The sequence below is a fragment of the Enoplosus armatus genome, chromosome 12 (genome assembly GCF_043641665.1).
Source record: "Enoplosus armatus isolate fEnoArm2 chromosome 12, fEnoArm2.hap1, whole genome shotgun sequence".
NCBI classification, from domain to species: domain Eukaryota; kingdom Metazoa; phylum Chordata; class Actinopteri; order Centrarchiformes; family Enoplosidae; genus Enoplosus; species Enoplosus armatus.
Genome location: NC_092191.1, coordinates 12330171 through 12345210, shown reverse-complemented (window position 1 = coordinate 12345210; position 15040 = coordinate 12330171). Strand labels below are relative to the sequence as shown.

Here is a 15040-nt window from a genome sequence, read left to right as displayed (position 1 = left end):
CTTAATGCTGTTGAATGTCAAACAATAGATGTCTGCTAGATGTCTTTGTTTTGGTTATTGCATTTTGCATCATTAAAAATAATCTACAGCCATGAAGACAGACTAATAGAGGTTCAGGAATTGAACTCTGTGGGCTGATTCTCCTACATAAACCTGTACTCACATACAAAACACAGACCTGTCATTAACACCCATACTGGTTAACACACATCAGACACCTGTAGAGATAATAACGCACACTGTCTCAGTTCTCCCAGAACCAAATGTGTCACTGATCTTTGCTCTTTGACGTCTCCTTAATGATCAGCAAGCTTTCATCTCACACTATGTAAGGCTGGAACTGATGGCACACACATACCTACGCACTACCAGGGAAACTAGCACGTCTTGCAGGGCCTGGGTTTGCTTGCGTTCCCAATGAACTGAGACCACAGAGAATATTGTCTGGCTAGGTCGACTCCAGCGCCATGTCTGCCAGAATCTGTGTGTGTGTGTGTGTGTGTGTGTGTGTATACATGTACGTGCATGTGCCTTTGCTAGTGTCTGTATGAGTACATGGGCACTGTTGTATGCATGTGTGTGTGTGTGTGTGTGTGTGTGTGAGTATGACCTACAGCTGTGATGTGGATCACCAGTATCCACTGCTGTGAATGAGAAGGATAAATAATCCAAGGTGCTCTCTGTTAGCTGCTTGATATTGAAGCCAAATGCATGTGAACAGAGCACAGAACCAAGCAGGCCCAATTTGCCAGCATTCAAAGCAGCTTGACCCCAACCAATGACATGAATGCAATCATTCAGCGAGACTGGAGAACACTGGGTCTCCCAGGAGGCTGGTAGTTTTCCTCCTTCCAGATTTCAGAGCTGCTGCTCAGACTTAAGACTATATTGCCAATGTGTCAGCAGATGGACATAGTGACAGTGACCCCCCTAAAAACAATCAAGCATTGACATCCAGTCTAATCAAGGGTAAGCCTGGTGAATCAGCTATACAACAGAGATGGTGTGACTCATGAAAACAGACGTGATGGAATGAGAGAAAATGGAACAAAAGAAATTCTGATTATTTTGGATCGAATAGCTGTCGGAGAGTAAAGGATATTCCCTCACAGATGTTGATTTGTACATGTGTCTACTGCCTATGTGTGGGTTCTATTGCACTTGTGTTTATTCTGTTGCGTATCCAGTGTGTTTGTGTAAGCCAGCTCCTGTTCTTGGGGTGGCAGGGAGAGTGTGAAAGCTGTGGATCACCTCCATTGCCTTTTTCTCTCCGCTTGTCTTAGAACCTGGTGCTCTCATGTTTCAGCATGCGGATGTTGGTAAGTGTCCCGCTGCCCCTGTGGTGGTACCCGTAAGCCTGGCGCTGCCCCTCCAGTCACCGTGCGCTGCCTGCCGACGACATGCTGCTGCTGGGACTGGAGCTGCCCGAGCCCCGGTCTTCAAACACGCTGATCTCTAGCTGAGGAAGGATGTCAAGGATCATCATGATGGAGAGGGTATTAAAAATACAGGGTTGAGAAAGTGCTGGAGGCTAAAAGACAGATGTGGGGGGTGCACAACCTAAACAACTCATCTCAGATGAGGTGTACTCATGAGATTTTTCTACTTGTAGAGATCAGTGACTGGCGTGAATATTTTCTCCTTGTCAGTCCCCAGTTTCCTGTTGCTTTCTCACTGGACTCTGCTTATTCCCCATCTCAGACTCGTCTCCAAGGTGCTCCAAATACAATTGCAACATGTTTGAAGAGGGTTGTAGCATCTGGAACAGCTCATGACAAGGTCAAGATAGTTCTCAATTTAGTTGGCCCAAGATGGACCATTGGCTCTAGCGTTATGGGTCCCAGTATGATGGGCAACAAGACCAGTTTCAAATCAATAATTCATTTACTCAACTTGGTCTACAACTAAAATATTATGGAGGTTCAGGCCTAGTGATCAAGAAAGCAAGAAAAAAAGCAATACAAGTGAGACACATGCTATGCTGTTCTCTGGGAGGATGGGGTCTCTAACTAGCCTTCACAAACAGAGACCATATTGTTTAGGAGTCTATTGACTAATAAGTGTTGGTAATAGGTTGGCCCAGTGATGTGAAGCCTATTCTTTGAGCCAGAGTCTGGGCCAGGCCTGTGTGATGGTCTACTGGACACATTCTCTCTCTCCCTCTGCCTTTAAACTACATGAGGATGTGCTGGGATCACTCCGACTGACAAACAGAGACGCTCTTCTTCCACGTCTGAAAACGTAGCAACTCAACTATAAAAGAACATACGATGAATTAGAAATATTTGAAGAGATTCTTATTTTGTAATGATAAAGCAGAGCAAGATGGTTTGAGCAAACAAAACACAACATCACAAGTACGTACACACCTAAGGCCGCTGATTCATCACATTACCCTTTTTTTCTCCACCTTTTGTTTTCAAAGGACATATGACACAGCATTCATGCTTTTTTCAGCCCTGCCCTGCTTCAAATGTACCCCTGGGAACGATAGTTAGCATTGAAAAGCTCCTCTGCTGCAGATGGAGTTTAAGTGCCTCGTTCAAGGACACCTTGATGGTAATTTATGAGGAAGAGGAAGTATTTCTTATTCATTTATCCAACCCAGATGTTTCTAGCAGTTCCAGTGATTCTAACTGGTGACCTTCCTCTCATGAAGCCTGGTTTCTCCAACATGTAAACTGCTGCCACGTCATATTAGTCTGACTGTCCTTTCTGGGTCTTTATCCTCGAACTAATTCTTACACATAGAGAGAACAGCAGCAGATGAGCGAAGGATACAACCCTCATTCCTCTTTCTATGGGGTCTGTGAGCAGCAGACCTCTAGGAGCATAGATCTTTTCATTTTGCTCCTGGATGTAGCCCGATATCTTCCTCAGCACCTGGAATAAAACAGGGGGGTGGAGAGAGGTTAGAAAAGGACAGAGGTACATTTGGAGATAATCCAGATTTGATTAGAACCATTGGAGGCATGATGAAAACCTAAAAACACAAGCAGAACATGTGGACTAGCAGAAAATACTCTGAACAGACATTCCAACAGGGGATCCATCACCTGCATATTACTTTTCAGAGTGCACTCTGTGTTACATGTACTAAGAGGCTAAACATGGGCAGGGCTGCCGCAACTTTAACCTCCTCTTGTGCTGTCTTGGGTGGAAAAAACGAAAAATGGAAGAAATGAGTTTGCAGTCCTTCTGTTAGCATACGGCATATGATACTGACTCTCTCGAGTCATTGCCCGTCTTTATTTTTCCTGAACATTATAATCTAAACTCAAAGTAATTCCATTATGCTCTAAGTACTGCAGTTATTTTTATACATAGTTCCAAGCCACTCATGTCAAGCAAGGCTGTATGAATTGAATTACTAGAATTGACGAGCCTGAGCTTTTCTCTTTTTGAAGTTTTCCATTTGGAAGCTTTAGTTCCTAATTCCAAAGATGGCTCTCTCAGGCTAAATGTCATGCCTTGGTTAACTGTCGGGGCAATTTGGAAACACTCTAAAATGTGAGGTGGACAGTTTATTTGGATTGCACTGGCACTGGACTTATTTCTCAAGTTTTGCAAGTGAGTATTGCATCAACTGTGCAAAAACCCCGGAGCAGCAGTGGAGTGAAGCTGAGCACTAAGTTCAGACCATGCCTTGGCACACACATTCAAACCAGCTTATTTACATTCTCCTACGTATTACAACTACACACAGTTTGCCCTGGAGACTAGACTTATAGAGTGTTTAAGAAAACCTAAGCACTGTGATGTAGTCCCAGGTTGCTGCTGATAACAACCAATTGACTGCTGACTGATGGGCAGTGATGCAAAATGGACAGATATTAGCTAAAGTGGCATCATTAGAGAAGTTTATGCTGCCTCAGCTATGCTTCTGCGGACACCAACAATGCTGATGTGCCATGCCTCTCCTGAACTCTGCCTAACCATGTCAATCAGCTAAACCACACTCCACTGGGCCTCATGTACACTAAGAGCTGTCAACACTCCAGAAAAAGGAGTTGCAATCTTTATCGCATCTGCGTATCCATGTTAAAACAACACACATTTGTATCACTTGAAGAACAAAAAAAAATTCAGCATTAGATATTGTATATTGTACCGTATATTAAAGGAAAACTCTGTATGTTACAACGTTGGTCTTATTTTCGTAGCTTTAGCTTTGGTTTCTACTCACCAAGTTAATTGCTAAGATCGGGAATAAGGCATGAGCGGTCAGACAAGCAGTTTAGTACCTGAAAGTCTGGTTAACCTAGAGGTTAGTTTAAAACTTGTATGATTGTCTGACCACTTGTTTCTTTCCCAGTCAGACTTCTTGTTAGCAATGTTGCCTTTGTTATAAATAAACTAGATACTGTGAGTGCAATGTTAAAACTACAAAAGCAGCATTCAAGTTACAAGCTACTAATAACCTTTTAAGTATGCTGTACTAGGATGTGACAACTTTTGTGTGTAGTCCTCAGCTGATTTATTCAACTTGACAGATTCACATCCTCTTTTGTAAGTTTACTAAAGGTCACCGCAGCACTCAGCCTTGAGAGATTAAAACAATAGAGACTGAGCAACACACTGAGCAGCGCTCCTCTGGGATGTCAAAGGCCTGTTACAGCTGCAGGCACAGCTGCTAATATAGTGACCCCTGCTAGTGGAGACTAAACTACAGAAGAATACCTCTTTCTGTCTCTCATTGGAAGAGGAAGAAGAGACTTTTGCAATGAAATGCCTGGATAATGTTACAATTGGGGAGCAAACAAGACATGGAATTCCTCAGTGAAAAGCCATTTAAGAAGCCATCAAAAGGCAGTGGTTTGGTCTATCGTGCTGCTTTAAATCAGTCAGATCTATGTCAAGTATACCTAAGCAGAAAGCATTCAGTATTTGGCTTGGAACAGTGACAGTATATCCACAAATTTCTTAACACAATACAAACTTTGTCTTTTGTTAAAAAACTCCATCAAAGAGAATCAAATATCGTCGAGAGGAAGCAGAGACACACAGAGCAGAGGCCTGACTAATAGGTTTATTGTGGTGCAGGGAAAAGGCCAATCCTTTCACTGCTAGCGAGCTCTCAGGGCTGCTCAATCCTCTTCAGCATAACAATATGACAGTCAAGTATACAAGCTGTGCCTCTGTTGTACTGGCATGTGTGTGACAGCCCTTCTGGGAAAAGCTTTGTGAGTGTGTGTGTATCGCCTAAGAGGCAAAGGTGTCAAAGTCTGTTTCACATGCATGTCTCGATTGTGTATTCTTCTGCTAGAGTGAAAGTTGTTTATGTCACCAAGTGCAATATAAAGGGTATTATGTGTGTATACATGTGTCTGAGTGAGTCCTATATGTGCAGCCGCATTCTTGCGAATAATAGAAGAAGAAAAATAGGAGATGGAGGGCACATGCTATGCGTGAGGGAAGCTTATGAATGCTTGTGCGCACATGTATCTGTTCTGACATGCTGGGAGCAATCAGTGTCCTTTGATAGGGTGAGATATAAGCATCAAGGGCTCTGGGTCCTCCAATGAATCTGCACACTGATCCATGCTCACTGGTGTGTGGCCTCTTTATCAGCACACACGCACACACATATGCGGACAAATGGCATCAACTTGGGTGGGTATATTTGATCATCGTCAGTCATAATGTCATTCAGCCAAGATGATTAAGTTAAACAAGTAAATAAACAACTCTCCTGTGGGGCTGATAGCATCTCAGAGTCTCAATGGAGCGGCACCCAGCTGACAGGGAGATGAAAGGAGCCTTAGACCAGGCTATTTCTGCATGGCTTCAACACGGCAATAAGTCCTTTTGTGCTTCTTGGTCAAGCTCCCAGTACCTCTGTACTGCTTTGATAAAGAAATGTTTACAAAACGCAACAAGACTGCGGAGATGAATGTTGTGGGTGACAGAGATCAGAACAGAGAGGCATGCTGGGACTTCACGCCACTCTAGTTTCATCTAAAAAACTGGCAGGTACCCACACAGTCACAAGAGGATTAATCAAACTCACTGCGTATGCGTCTGTGTATGTGATTGTGCTTATGTATGCGTGTGTTCTTGTTCCATCTCATGGAGCGGCAAGAGGCAACACAGCCGTGCAGAGGTTTAATCACCTGCCCTTTCTCAAGAAGGACATCTTGGTTGCGCTGAAGGTAAATGTCCTGTTACAGTTGGCGTGTCATGCCTTGCCCACCGGCACACAGGTGTGGGCTTTAGAGCGGGTTGTATAAGCTAGTGGATGGACAGCTGAGGGGAACATTTTGAAAGGGAGAATCAGATCGTATCTCCTGTTTTTTTGGCTCGGCTGCCCTGTGTGTTCTGACCTCAGAGAGCCATAGTGCATTAGAGCACACAACTGAATGATTTTGTGTGTGAGAGAGAGCTGGCTTCCATAAAAATGGACAAATATGGCAGTAAATAAGTCTTGTGGATGAGCAGTGGAGTTTATAATAACCAGCTGGAAATGAATACAACATCGTTAGTATGCACACTAGGAACCAGACCCATTTGATTACCTTCATATCTTTAACATTTTAATATGTATTTGGCAGCACAGTAGGTAAGTGGTTCTAACTGTCACCTCAAATATTTCTTCCAGGTGCTCCGGTTTCCTCCCACAGTCACAGACATGCAGGATATTTGCATGATATTTAATAGTACAATTGGTAAATGGCCTGTGGGTGTCAATATTTGTTTGTCTATATGTATTAGTTGTGTGCAAGACTGGCGACCTGTTCAGGGTGTACTCTCACCCCATATAAGCTAAGATAGACTGTATATTCCCCTGCAACCCTCAACAGGATACCTGGATTAGAAAAAGGATGAATGGATTTATTATTGAGACATGTTTTTTTTTTTTTTACAAATGCTCTTTCTGGTCCACAGGTGGTATATGTCCATTGTGTGTGCTAGCATTTAGGTGTGCACCGGTTTATTACCTTCTCATAGCGCGTCTCCATGCAGAGGAAGATGATATAAGCTGTTGCACAAGCCAGACATCCTTCCAGGTACGACTGACCTCCAATTTTTTCAGCCTCCACATAGTAAGAGTTCAGGGTCTTCACCGTCTCCTCAAGCAAGGTTCGCTCAAGCTACTTACAGACACAAGCACACATCCAGGTAGAGATATGGAGGCATGCACACAACATAAGGACTGCTAAAGTGAAAAGTGTGAGAGCAAGCTGTTCAGCTATAAAACAGCCTGCCAAACGCACCAGATGCATTCTGCTCAACCCAAAATACTCCTACTTTGTCAAAACCGTTTAAAAAACACACCTCATTTGCAGAATATGTAAAAACTTGAGGCTAAGATGAGAAATTACTGACAGGAATGGTGGTGGTTTGAGCATCTGACAGAGAACATTTACAGTGAAGTGATGCAGATTTTTAATGGTCTTGCTCTGTGTGTGTGGACTGTCTGCTTCAGATGCTAATTGAATCTACAATAATACCCCTATATAACATCATTCACAGAGGCTGATACAGCAAGGTAAAAAGAGCAAATTTGCACCACAAATAAAGCACATTCTCTCCGGGTGCCCAAAGTAAGTGTAAAGTGTGAAAATAAAAGCATTAAGATTTCTAAACGAGTTTTAATATAGTTGTGACACTTTTATTCTGCTTTTGTCTGCCGAGTGAGAACTGCAGGATATTAGAGGTCATGCTGCAAAAGTCTGTATCCATCTGTGGATGGGGTCATCATACTTTTTCATTATGCTTAATGTTTGGATTTCAGACATCCATTTTATGATTTTAAGGATTAACACTGTTGCTATGCTCAGTTTAGAAATGTAAATGTGTTAATGTATTACTGAATGCCAGTTAATACAGAAGCCAGATTCCAACATTCACATGTGTTCTGTCATTTAGGATGCACCATTGTGGTCTTATTAAGCTATATTGTGCCATCACTCTTTCTGTGTTGGAGTGTGTGGGTGTTGTTTCAGGTGAGTTGGGATTTTGCCAACATATTACATTTGCCTGGATGTGTATATGTGAGTGTGTGTTTGTATTTGTGCTCACCCTGTTGTCAAGTTCTGAGGGGAACTTGGTCTGGAAGCGGCAGACGGTTCCTTCGCTGTAGTCTCTCTGTATGAACACCTTTGTTACCAGCGATGCATTGTGCCTCAGCTCCTGAAGGTTATGGAACTAAGCACACAACAGGGGGAAACATGTTGTTTGATGTTTTTTTTTTAGAACAGGTGACTGTGGCTCCACACCAGATACAGAGAATTAAAACTTTCTTTACAGAAAATTCCTTCCCGACCAAAAACCCTCAAATTTTTTGGAAATTGACAACAGAAGGTGGTGATTTACTGTATAGTATGTAAAGAAAAGTGGGATGCAAAAAAGGTTGGTGGTGTAAAAAGGCTTCCACTGTACTGTGAAACTGTAGTTTGAAGTTTATCTCATTCTCAAAACATTGTAGTTTAAAATCCAAATGTCCACAGCAGTTCTCAATAACAAGGTCCACACAACATTTACACAAAGTTATCCAATATTTCCTGCCAGTAGTGAGTTGTAGTTTTGCCTGACAACACAGGTGCAACGGGACTACACAGTGAGGGGAGGGTACTATGTTACTACATCAACAGCAGTGCAGGCTTAGTTAGCACTCTCACTGCATTCCTACTGCATCAATAGGCCCAATTGCAGTAATAACGAACACTTTGAAAGACTCCCCTTTACAGCACTTTGGTGCTGAGTGGTGTGTTTTACACCCAAACACTCATCCCCCTGAGAAGCATACAGCAGCATGCAAGTGGGCCAGTGTAACTTGCCCCCTGCTGATCTAAATTACTCCCCTCAAGAGGATGGTAATTAGAGATACAGTAGGGGTGTGGAGGGAGGAGGAGGGATGAATAAAAAGGGGGGGTAAGAAAATAGAGTGAGAAACACAGAGAGAGGCATGACGTTTGTATTTATTGTATTCACAGAATGTGTTCAACATTTCTGCAGTTGTTGCCTTTTAAATGCAATATTTACTAAATGTTATTCTATCACAGACAAGGGTTGGCTACAACTACTGCAGTGTTGTTATTATTGAAAGCAAGCAGAGTCTCTGTTTATGAGGTTACCTGCATGCATGAACCCGAGAGAGTTATTTCCATGTTAGCAGACATAGTACAGTGCCAGCCTTTCTTCTCTATATAGGGTATATCACTCACAACCAAGAATAGCATCCAAGCTGCTATTTTCGTCAGCTAAAAGCCAAAATCATCTCACAGCACTAGATCTTTCTGTCTGCAAGAGCTTTTAATATCCTTCTTTTTGCCTTCTCTGTCTCTCTAACCCTGCCCCCCTCCTCCTCCTCCCCCTCCTCCCCGCGCTATCTTCAGGCCATCATGATGAACAACAAGTCACTCTATTAATAGAAGCAATTATCAGCACACGATTGAGCATCATTTATCCAAGTTAGAATCAGTTGGCCGAGAGTCAGGTTCATTAAGATTATACAAGCCCTTTGCTTGTGACTGTGACAATGTGTGTGGGTGTATGTGACTATATGTGCATATATATACAAGCAAGTATGTGATACAATGACGGCAAAAATACTCTGATCCTTTATGTAAGTAGTCGTAGTCGTAGCTTTTTTTTCAAAGAGGTTAGTTTTTCTGTAAGATGTAAGCCTCATATGTCCAGTTTTGTGAATTTACATGCTTTCAGATTTGTTAAAAAAGGAAAGAAGGGAAAAGGGAATGAAGGATGGAAAAGGAAGAGGATGACAGAGAGATAGAAAGAAGTAATGAAAGAAGAGAAGCAGCATGGAAAGAAAAAAAGATTAAAATCATTGGAAGAAAGACCCGAGGAAATATGGAAGTAACCACGGAAGAAAAGAGGGAAAGTAATAAGATAGATAGCGAAATACGTAAGGAAAGGAATAGGAAAAGTAGGAAGGGAAAAAAACCCGAAAGAGAAGAAGACAAGCTCGGAAAGAGAGGAAGAAAGAAGAAAGGATGCAGACGTTTTGGTTGACAAGAGTTCTGGGAGGAGTCCAGTCCAGAGGCATCTGAGTGAAACCCGCCTGCTTGCCTTGTACTGTCACGTGAACTGCACTCAGGCCAGTGGGACACCACAGTGTGTTTTGGCCTGTTTTTGATCTACTGACCTCTGCCTTACATCTCTGTGCTACATGTAGCTCGCAGCTGAGCAAAGCAGGCAGAAGTCACATGTCTCTGAGGCCGCCAATCAAACATTGAGTCCATTTATTTGTCCAAACACAGGATCTCAGGGGACGTCTCGCCCACCACTCCTCTGATTTTAATCAAGTTGGAAACTTGTGCTCCAGAGTTTAAAACTGATTGCCCTGATGGGGATGTCGTGGTTAAAGGTCAAAACTGATAAATCTGACACCAGACGTCCAATTTTGACCAACACTGGAGCGCTGATGTATTGTGACACATTGCTCCAGTATTTGAAACAAACACTGATTGGCCTAATGAGAGGCTGTATGTTTCACTTTGTTAACCTCTCTGTGTGTTAAGGCACATCATTTCATGTCATATTCTGCTTGGGTTTGTAGATGCGGGTCGTAGCAGCAGGTACATTGTGAGAAATTGGTATATATATATTTCTGACACAGTGGCTTTGGACACTTAAGCTCCAAATCGGCGACCACTGTTTTGGATTGATGACCAATGATTTTCTTTCACAGCTGTGAACTTTCATCTCAGACAGCTCAACATACACACCATGCACACACTGGGACAGACACACTTACATTTACATATTGCGCAGGGCTGAACATCACATTCGTTGTTTCTTGCTTATGAGCAGGGAGCTGCCTTGTAGTACTTCCTGCCAATTAAATATGTACTTCTCTCTGGCTTATTATCAATCGATTACTCTTCAGCAACCCCTCTCTCCAACCTCACCCTGAATAGGCTTGTTGAAGCTCGTATCCCCTTATAAGTTACAACTGCCTAAGTTCTCCAGCAGCTACTCTGCTTTGATACTAGAGGACATAAAACACTTCTTTAGCCACGTGGTGTTGATGTTACTGGCAGAGTGGCCTTGTCTGTGTCCAGTTAAGCCTTTAAGATAAATGTTTTCTGCTGGCAGAGCGCTGATGTTTACTTTCCAGCGTGCGAGATCAGGGTTCAAATCTAGCCCATTACTAGGTCTAAATATAGTGCACAAGCAGACAGCAATGTTAAAGTGTCATACTGATCACACAGGACTCTATTAAGAAGCCCTGCATCATGCTGCACTGTCTGAGTTCTGCTTCCACCCACAAATCTATTACTTTTACTTTAGTTACATTTATTTGCACATTAAACACAGAGGTGAAACAAACACAGTGAAAAATGTTACAGAAGGAGGATCACCGGTCAGTCATAAAAACATATTGCATCAGAGAAACTAAACAGCAAAGTACAATGACACTAGACACATAAATCTAACAGTAGGGCAATGATGCACATAAATAAATCCACATTTTTAGTACCAATTAGTATGACACAATAGGGATTCAACCTATACATATTAATTAAAAAGTTTTTATCATGAAGGAAATTCCACTGGAGCACAAAAAAGTATGCGTTACATATTATATGAGCGGTAAGAACCAAACTCAATTCTAAACGTGGAAGATGACACATCACTGACCTCTCATGACTAAGGATGTTGCTAAAATAAGAAAAAAAAAAGATTACCACTTTTAAACATATTTTCTTTGTCATTTCCTTTTATTCCTACTCTGATGGCCCCCCTCCCATTTATTTCCCTCCAGCTTGGATCTGTGGGTCTGTGCGACTCTCATTGCCATGACATGTTTCCTAGTTTAGTCACTCCGACTCAAAGAACACATAGCAACAGCATGGGTGAGTGCTGCCAGTGGGCAGACGTTGCAAAGGGCACACACACAATTACAGCATGCACAGTAAAAATGCACTCAGAGTTAGACGTTTCATTCTCGTCTCACAGCTCTTTCAGCTTTTTTCTTACTGTCAGCTCTCTCTTTTCATATCCTCGTAATATAACTGGTTTTCTGCCATTGGGAGCAGCATTTTTCATGTTTACTGCCAAGTTAGGCCATAAATCACTGAAGTTTAGACAGTGTTGACAAAACAGTCACATTTCCATGACATCTAGGTGCAAGATCAGTGACTGTGGGACCAAAGCTGGAAGAGGAAATCTTTTTATTTTGGATAAAGGTGAAGCATTGTTTCAGTAAAGAGCTGAGCCTTTGCCAACCTCTGAGATGATTACTGTGCTTCAACACATTATTCGTCAATAGTGTAATACTTGAGCCAGGGCTAGCCTACAGACTGAGAGGAGGATGTGGCAGTAATGGACTTAATGGATCCAGAGACCGTTCATGCAGCACAAACAGTCTGCATTATGAACTGATTGTTGCTCAGTCATTTAACGTGGTCATTTGCTGACTTGGCATACAATAAATGAAGGAGCTTGAATATAAAATGAGATGGGGGAAGAGAGAGGCAGAGAGATAAAAGCACAGACAACTGGAGGTAAACTCTGCTGCTCATCTCAAACTCCAATCACTGATGGTTACAAACTGCAGCAGCATGTTCCCATTAAATATGCCATGGATAATTGATGGGCCTTGGACATAAAACCCGTCCTGCTTCCACACACAGTATGTGTTTGTGTGCGTGTTGTGTTTGTGTGCATGCATGTGTATGTGTGTGTGTGTGTGTGTGTGTGCCATGTGATTGATGGGGCTTGGACAGGGATACTGGCAGACCACCAGAGCAAATCAGGGCTGCTCTGCCAATGTCTTGCAGGCACAGAAAAAAGAAAAAAAAAAACATAATCATGAATCCTGCCCAGCTTACTGTCCACTGCACCTTCACCTGCTGCACCATTATGCTTGAATTACAACTTCGCTCACTCATAAATTGGATGCTTTCAGGTATACCCCCCCCACGCACACACACACACATATAAACTTACATGCAGGCACATATTGCATGCAGGCTGTAGGGTGTCCAGAACTTGCACCAGACTAATAGCTGTCTCCTCTTGTGAGATCATTATTATGATAACTAAGGCAGCTATGTCTTCAGCATTATGGTGACATCACCAAGGACACAAAGGGGGGGGGGGGGGGGGGTGAGGAAGATGTGCTGCTGGCCTGAGTGCTACCAGGCATTACTGAGGCTAAAAATACATCAGCAAGCGCTGTTGATGCGGTTTGGAGTAACTAGTTGTACTATGTGACACTGCCTGAACAACACCATTTCTGTCATGGACTCACTGCATCTTCTGCTTAGTTGCCAATCACATTAACTACATTTATTCCAGGCATGAAGGGTGCAGAGAGCTAAGCGTGGAAAGCTGTTTCAACATGTGGCTCATTCAAAATGCAAAGGACAGAGTCTTGTCAAGCTAATTTAAAAGGATGAGAGAGGGAGAGACAGAGTGAGGCTGTCCCTGTCCATGGTGCTGACTGCTCCATCACCATCAGTCTCCTCAGCTTTGAGCCTGCTGGATGTGCTCTACCTGAACGATGCTGATCTCTGTCTCTTACTAGACAATGCATAAAAAACTATGTATGTTAAAAAGAAAAAGGAAAGCAACAGTCAGTTCTCTATCTGAGGATATCTGTCTGCAACCACAGAGCTCAGAAACAGAGATTAAAGTAAGTGAGACTGAACATTTTCTTGCGTGAAGATATCGTGACTCTCTGCAACTCGACTTCAAATTCATAATAAGACAGGTCCAGTCGGTTGGTTTGGTTGAATTAAGCCGAACCACGATAAGACACAGAAAGAGGAGGTACAACAAGCAAGACATTCAGTTTTCAAGACTGCATTTCTCAACCTGCATTTCTTAAAGAAAAGAAACAACAAACGGAGGTGCAGACTAATTTTTTCGCGTTTTGTTTCATAAAATAGTAAAAGAAGGCAGCGAAAGAGCCGAGTCTCTTACCTCTGTCGCCATATTGCAGTAAGAGGGTGCAGGATCTGTCCCGTGCTGAAATCGACAACCGTTTGCTCGTGCTGAGTGGGACAACGCGACTACACCACTTGGCAGGAAAGGCTGGTGGCACGAGCATGCGCGTGCACGCGAGAGTGCGTGACTGCGCGCGCCTGGGAGTGTTATCGCGGGATGCTGAGTATGGGGGGGGGGGGGGGGGGTCTATAAATTCATAAACCGGGAATAATCTGCCCTCAGATTCAGTCCTCAAGGTCAGTCCTCAGATAGGAAGATTTCCTAAGTATCCGCAGTTTATTTAGGTTAGTTTCTTTTTGTGCCGCCTTTTTTGCGGGCTATTAATAATTTCATTGATTATCAATAATTCAAATACAATGTCTTGGTATTTGGTTCTATTTGCGACCAGTCTATTCAAGCACAACATCAACTCACATTTCTTCACTAGAAGGAAAGATATGAAAAACAGTAAAATACTTTTTTCAGGCATAGAAACAATCAAATATTTTGATCATACACACAAATGCAATCCCACATGAAGTGTCTACTGTATAGATTAACGTTGAGCTCTCTTAGGAAAAGTGCAGTCGTATCATAACTTTTGTGAGAGTATTATCAAAGCAAACCTTTATATTGCTATAAGAATACAGAAGTGCGATACTGATACCCATGAGATGAAAATATAGGCTATTAGATCATTATCAAGTGAAGTCAATCAAGTGAGTGACAAAGTGAGTCCCCAGGGGATGTATTGTAAAGCATGAATCACCTGTTATTGCCAGCATACAGTGAGACTCCAGTTGATCCAAAGTGAAGCCTGTTTTCAATGCTGTATAGTCATCCAGTAGGTGTTTCCTGTAGCCAACACTGCCGTCTTTTAAAAGCAGGTTGGCTCTGGTGCAAAGTGGTCATGCTGCGGTGACTCATGCTGTAGTCCATATGTTTAATGCACCATTAGAAAGTGCTCATATTAAACATTTATCAGAGCCCACTCGGGTATACTATATCGCTTCTTTTTTTCCCCCTTTCACGAATAGCAAATTGTTCCAGGTCAAGGACAGATCAAGGTCTTACTTGGCTTGAATTGTTTTTACAAGGTTGACTTCAGATTCACAAATATAATATGAAAAATATGGCAGCC

The 15040-nt window shown here is 42.5% G+C and overlaps 1 protein-coding gene across 1 annotated transcript; it reads right to left on the bottom strand.

Moving 5' to 3' along the window:
- Positions 1 to 1375: 1375 nt before the first annotated feature.
- Positions 1376 to 13908, bottom strand: golga7bb (golgin A7 family, member Bb). The gene is made up of 5 exons (XM_070916229.1): positions 13897 to 13908; positions 8023 to 8148; positions 6939 to 7091; positions 2782 to 2883; positions 1376 to 1459 (listed from the first exon to the last, which is right to left on the bottom strand). Exons 1-5 carry the CDS (start codon positions 13906 to 13908, stop codon positions 1376 to 1378), a joined length of 477 nt encoding a protein of 158 aa, XP_070772330.1.
- Positions 13909 to 15040: the final 1132 nt, after the last annotated feature.

Excerpts from the sequence above, each read along its gene's own strand:
- golga7bb (XM_070916229.1), bottom strand. Across the intron at positions 2,884-6,938 it reads TGGAGACGCGCTATGAGAAG|GTGCTGAGGAAGATATCGGG; the intron begins GTAATAAACCGG and ends GTTTTATTCCAG. Across the intron at positions 1,460-2,781 it reads TAGAAAGAGGAATGAGGGTT|CTAGAGATCAGCGTGTTTGA; the intron begins GTATCCTTCGCT and ends ATCCTTCCTCAG.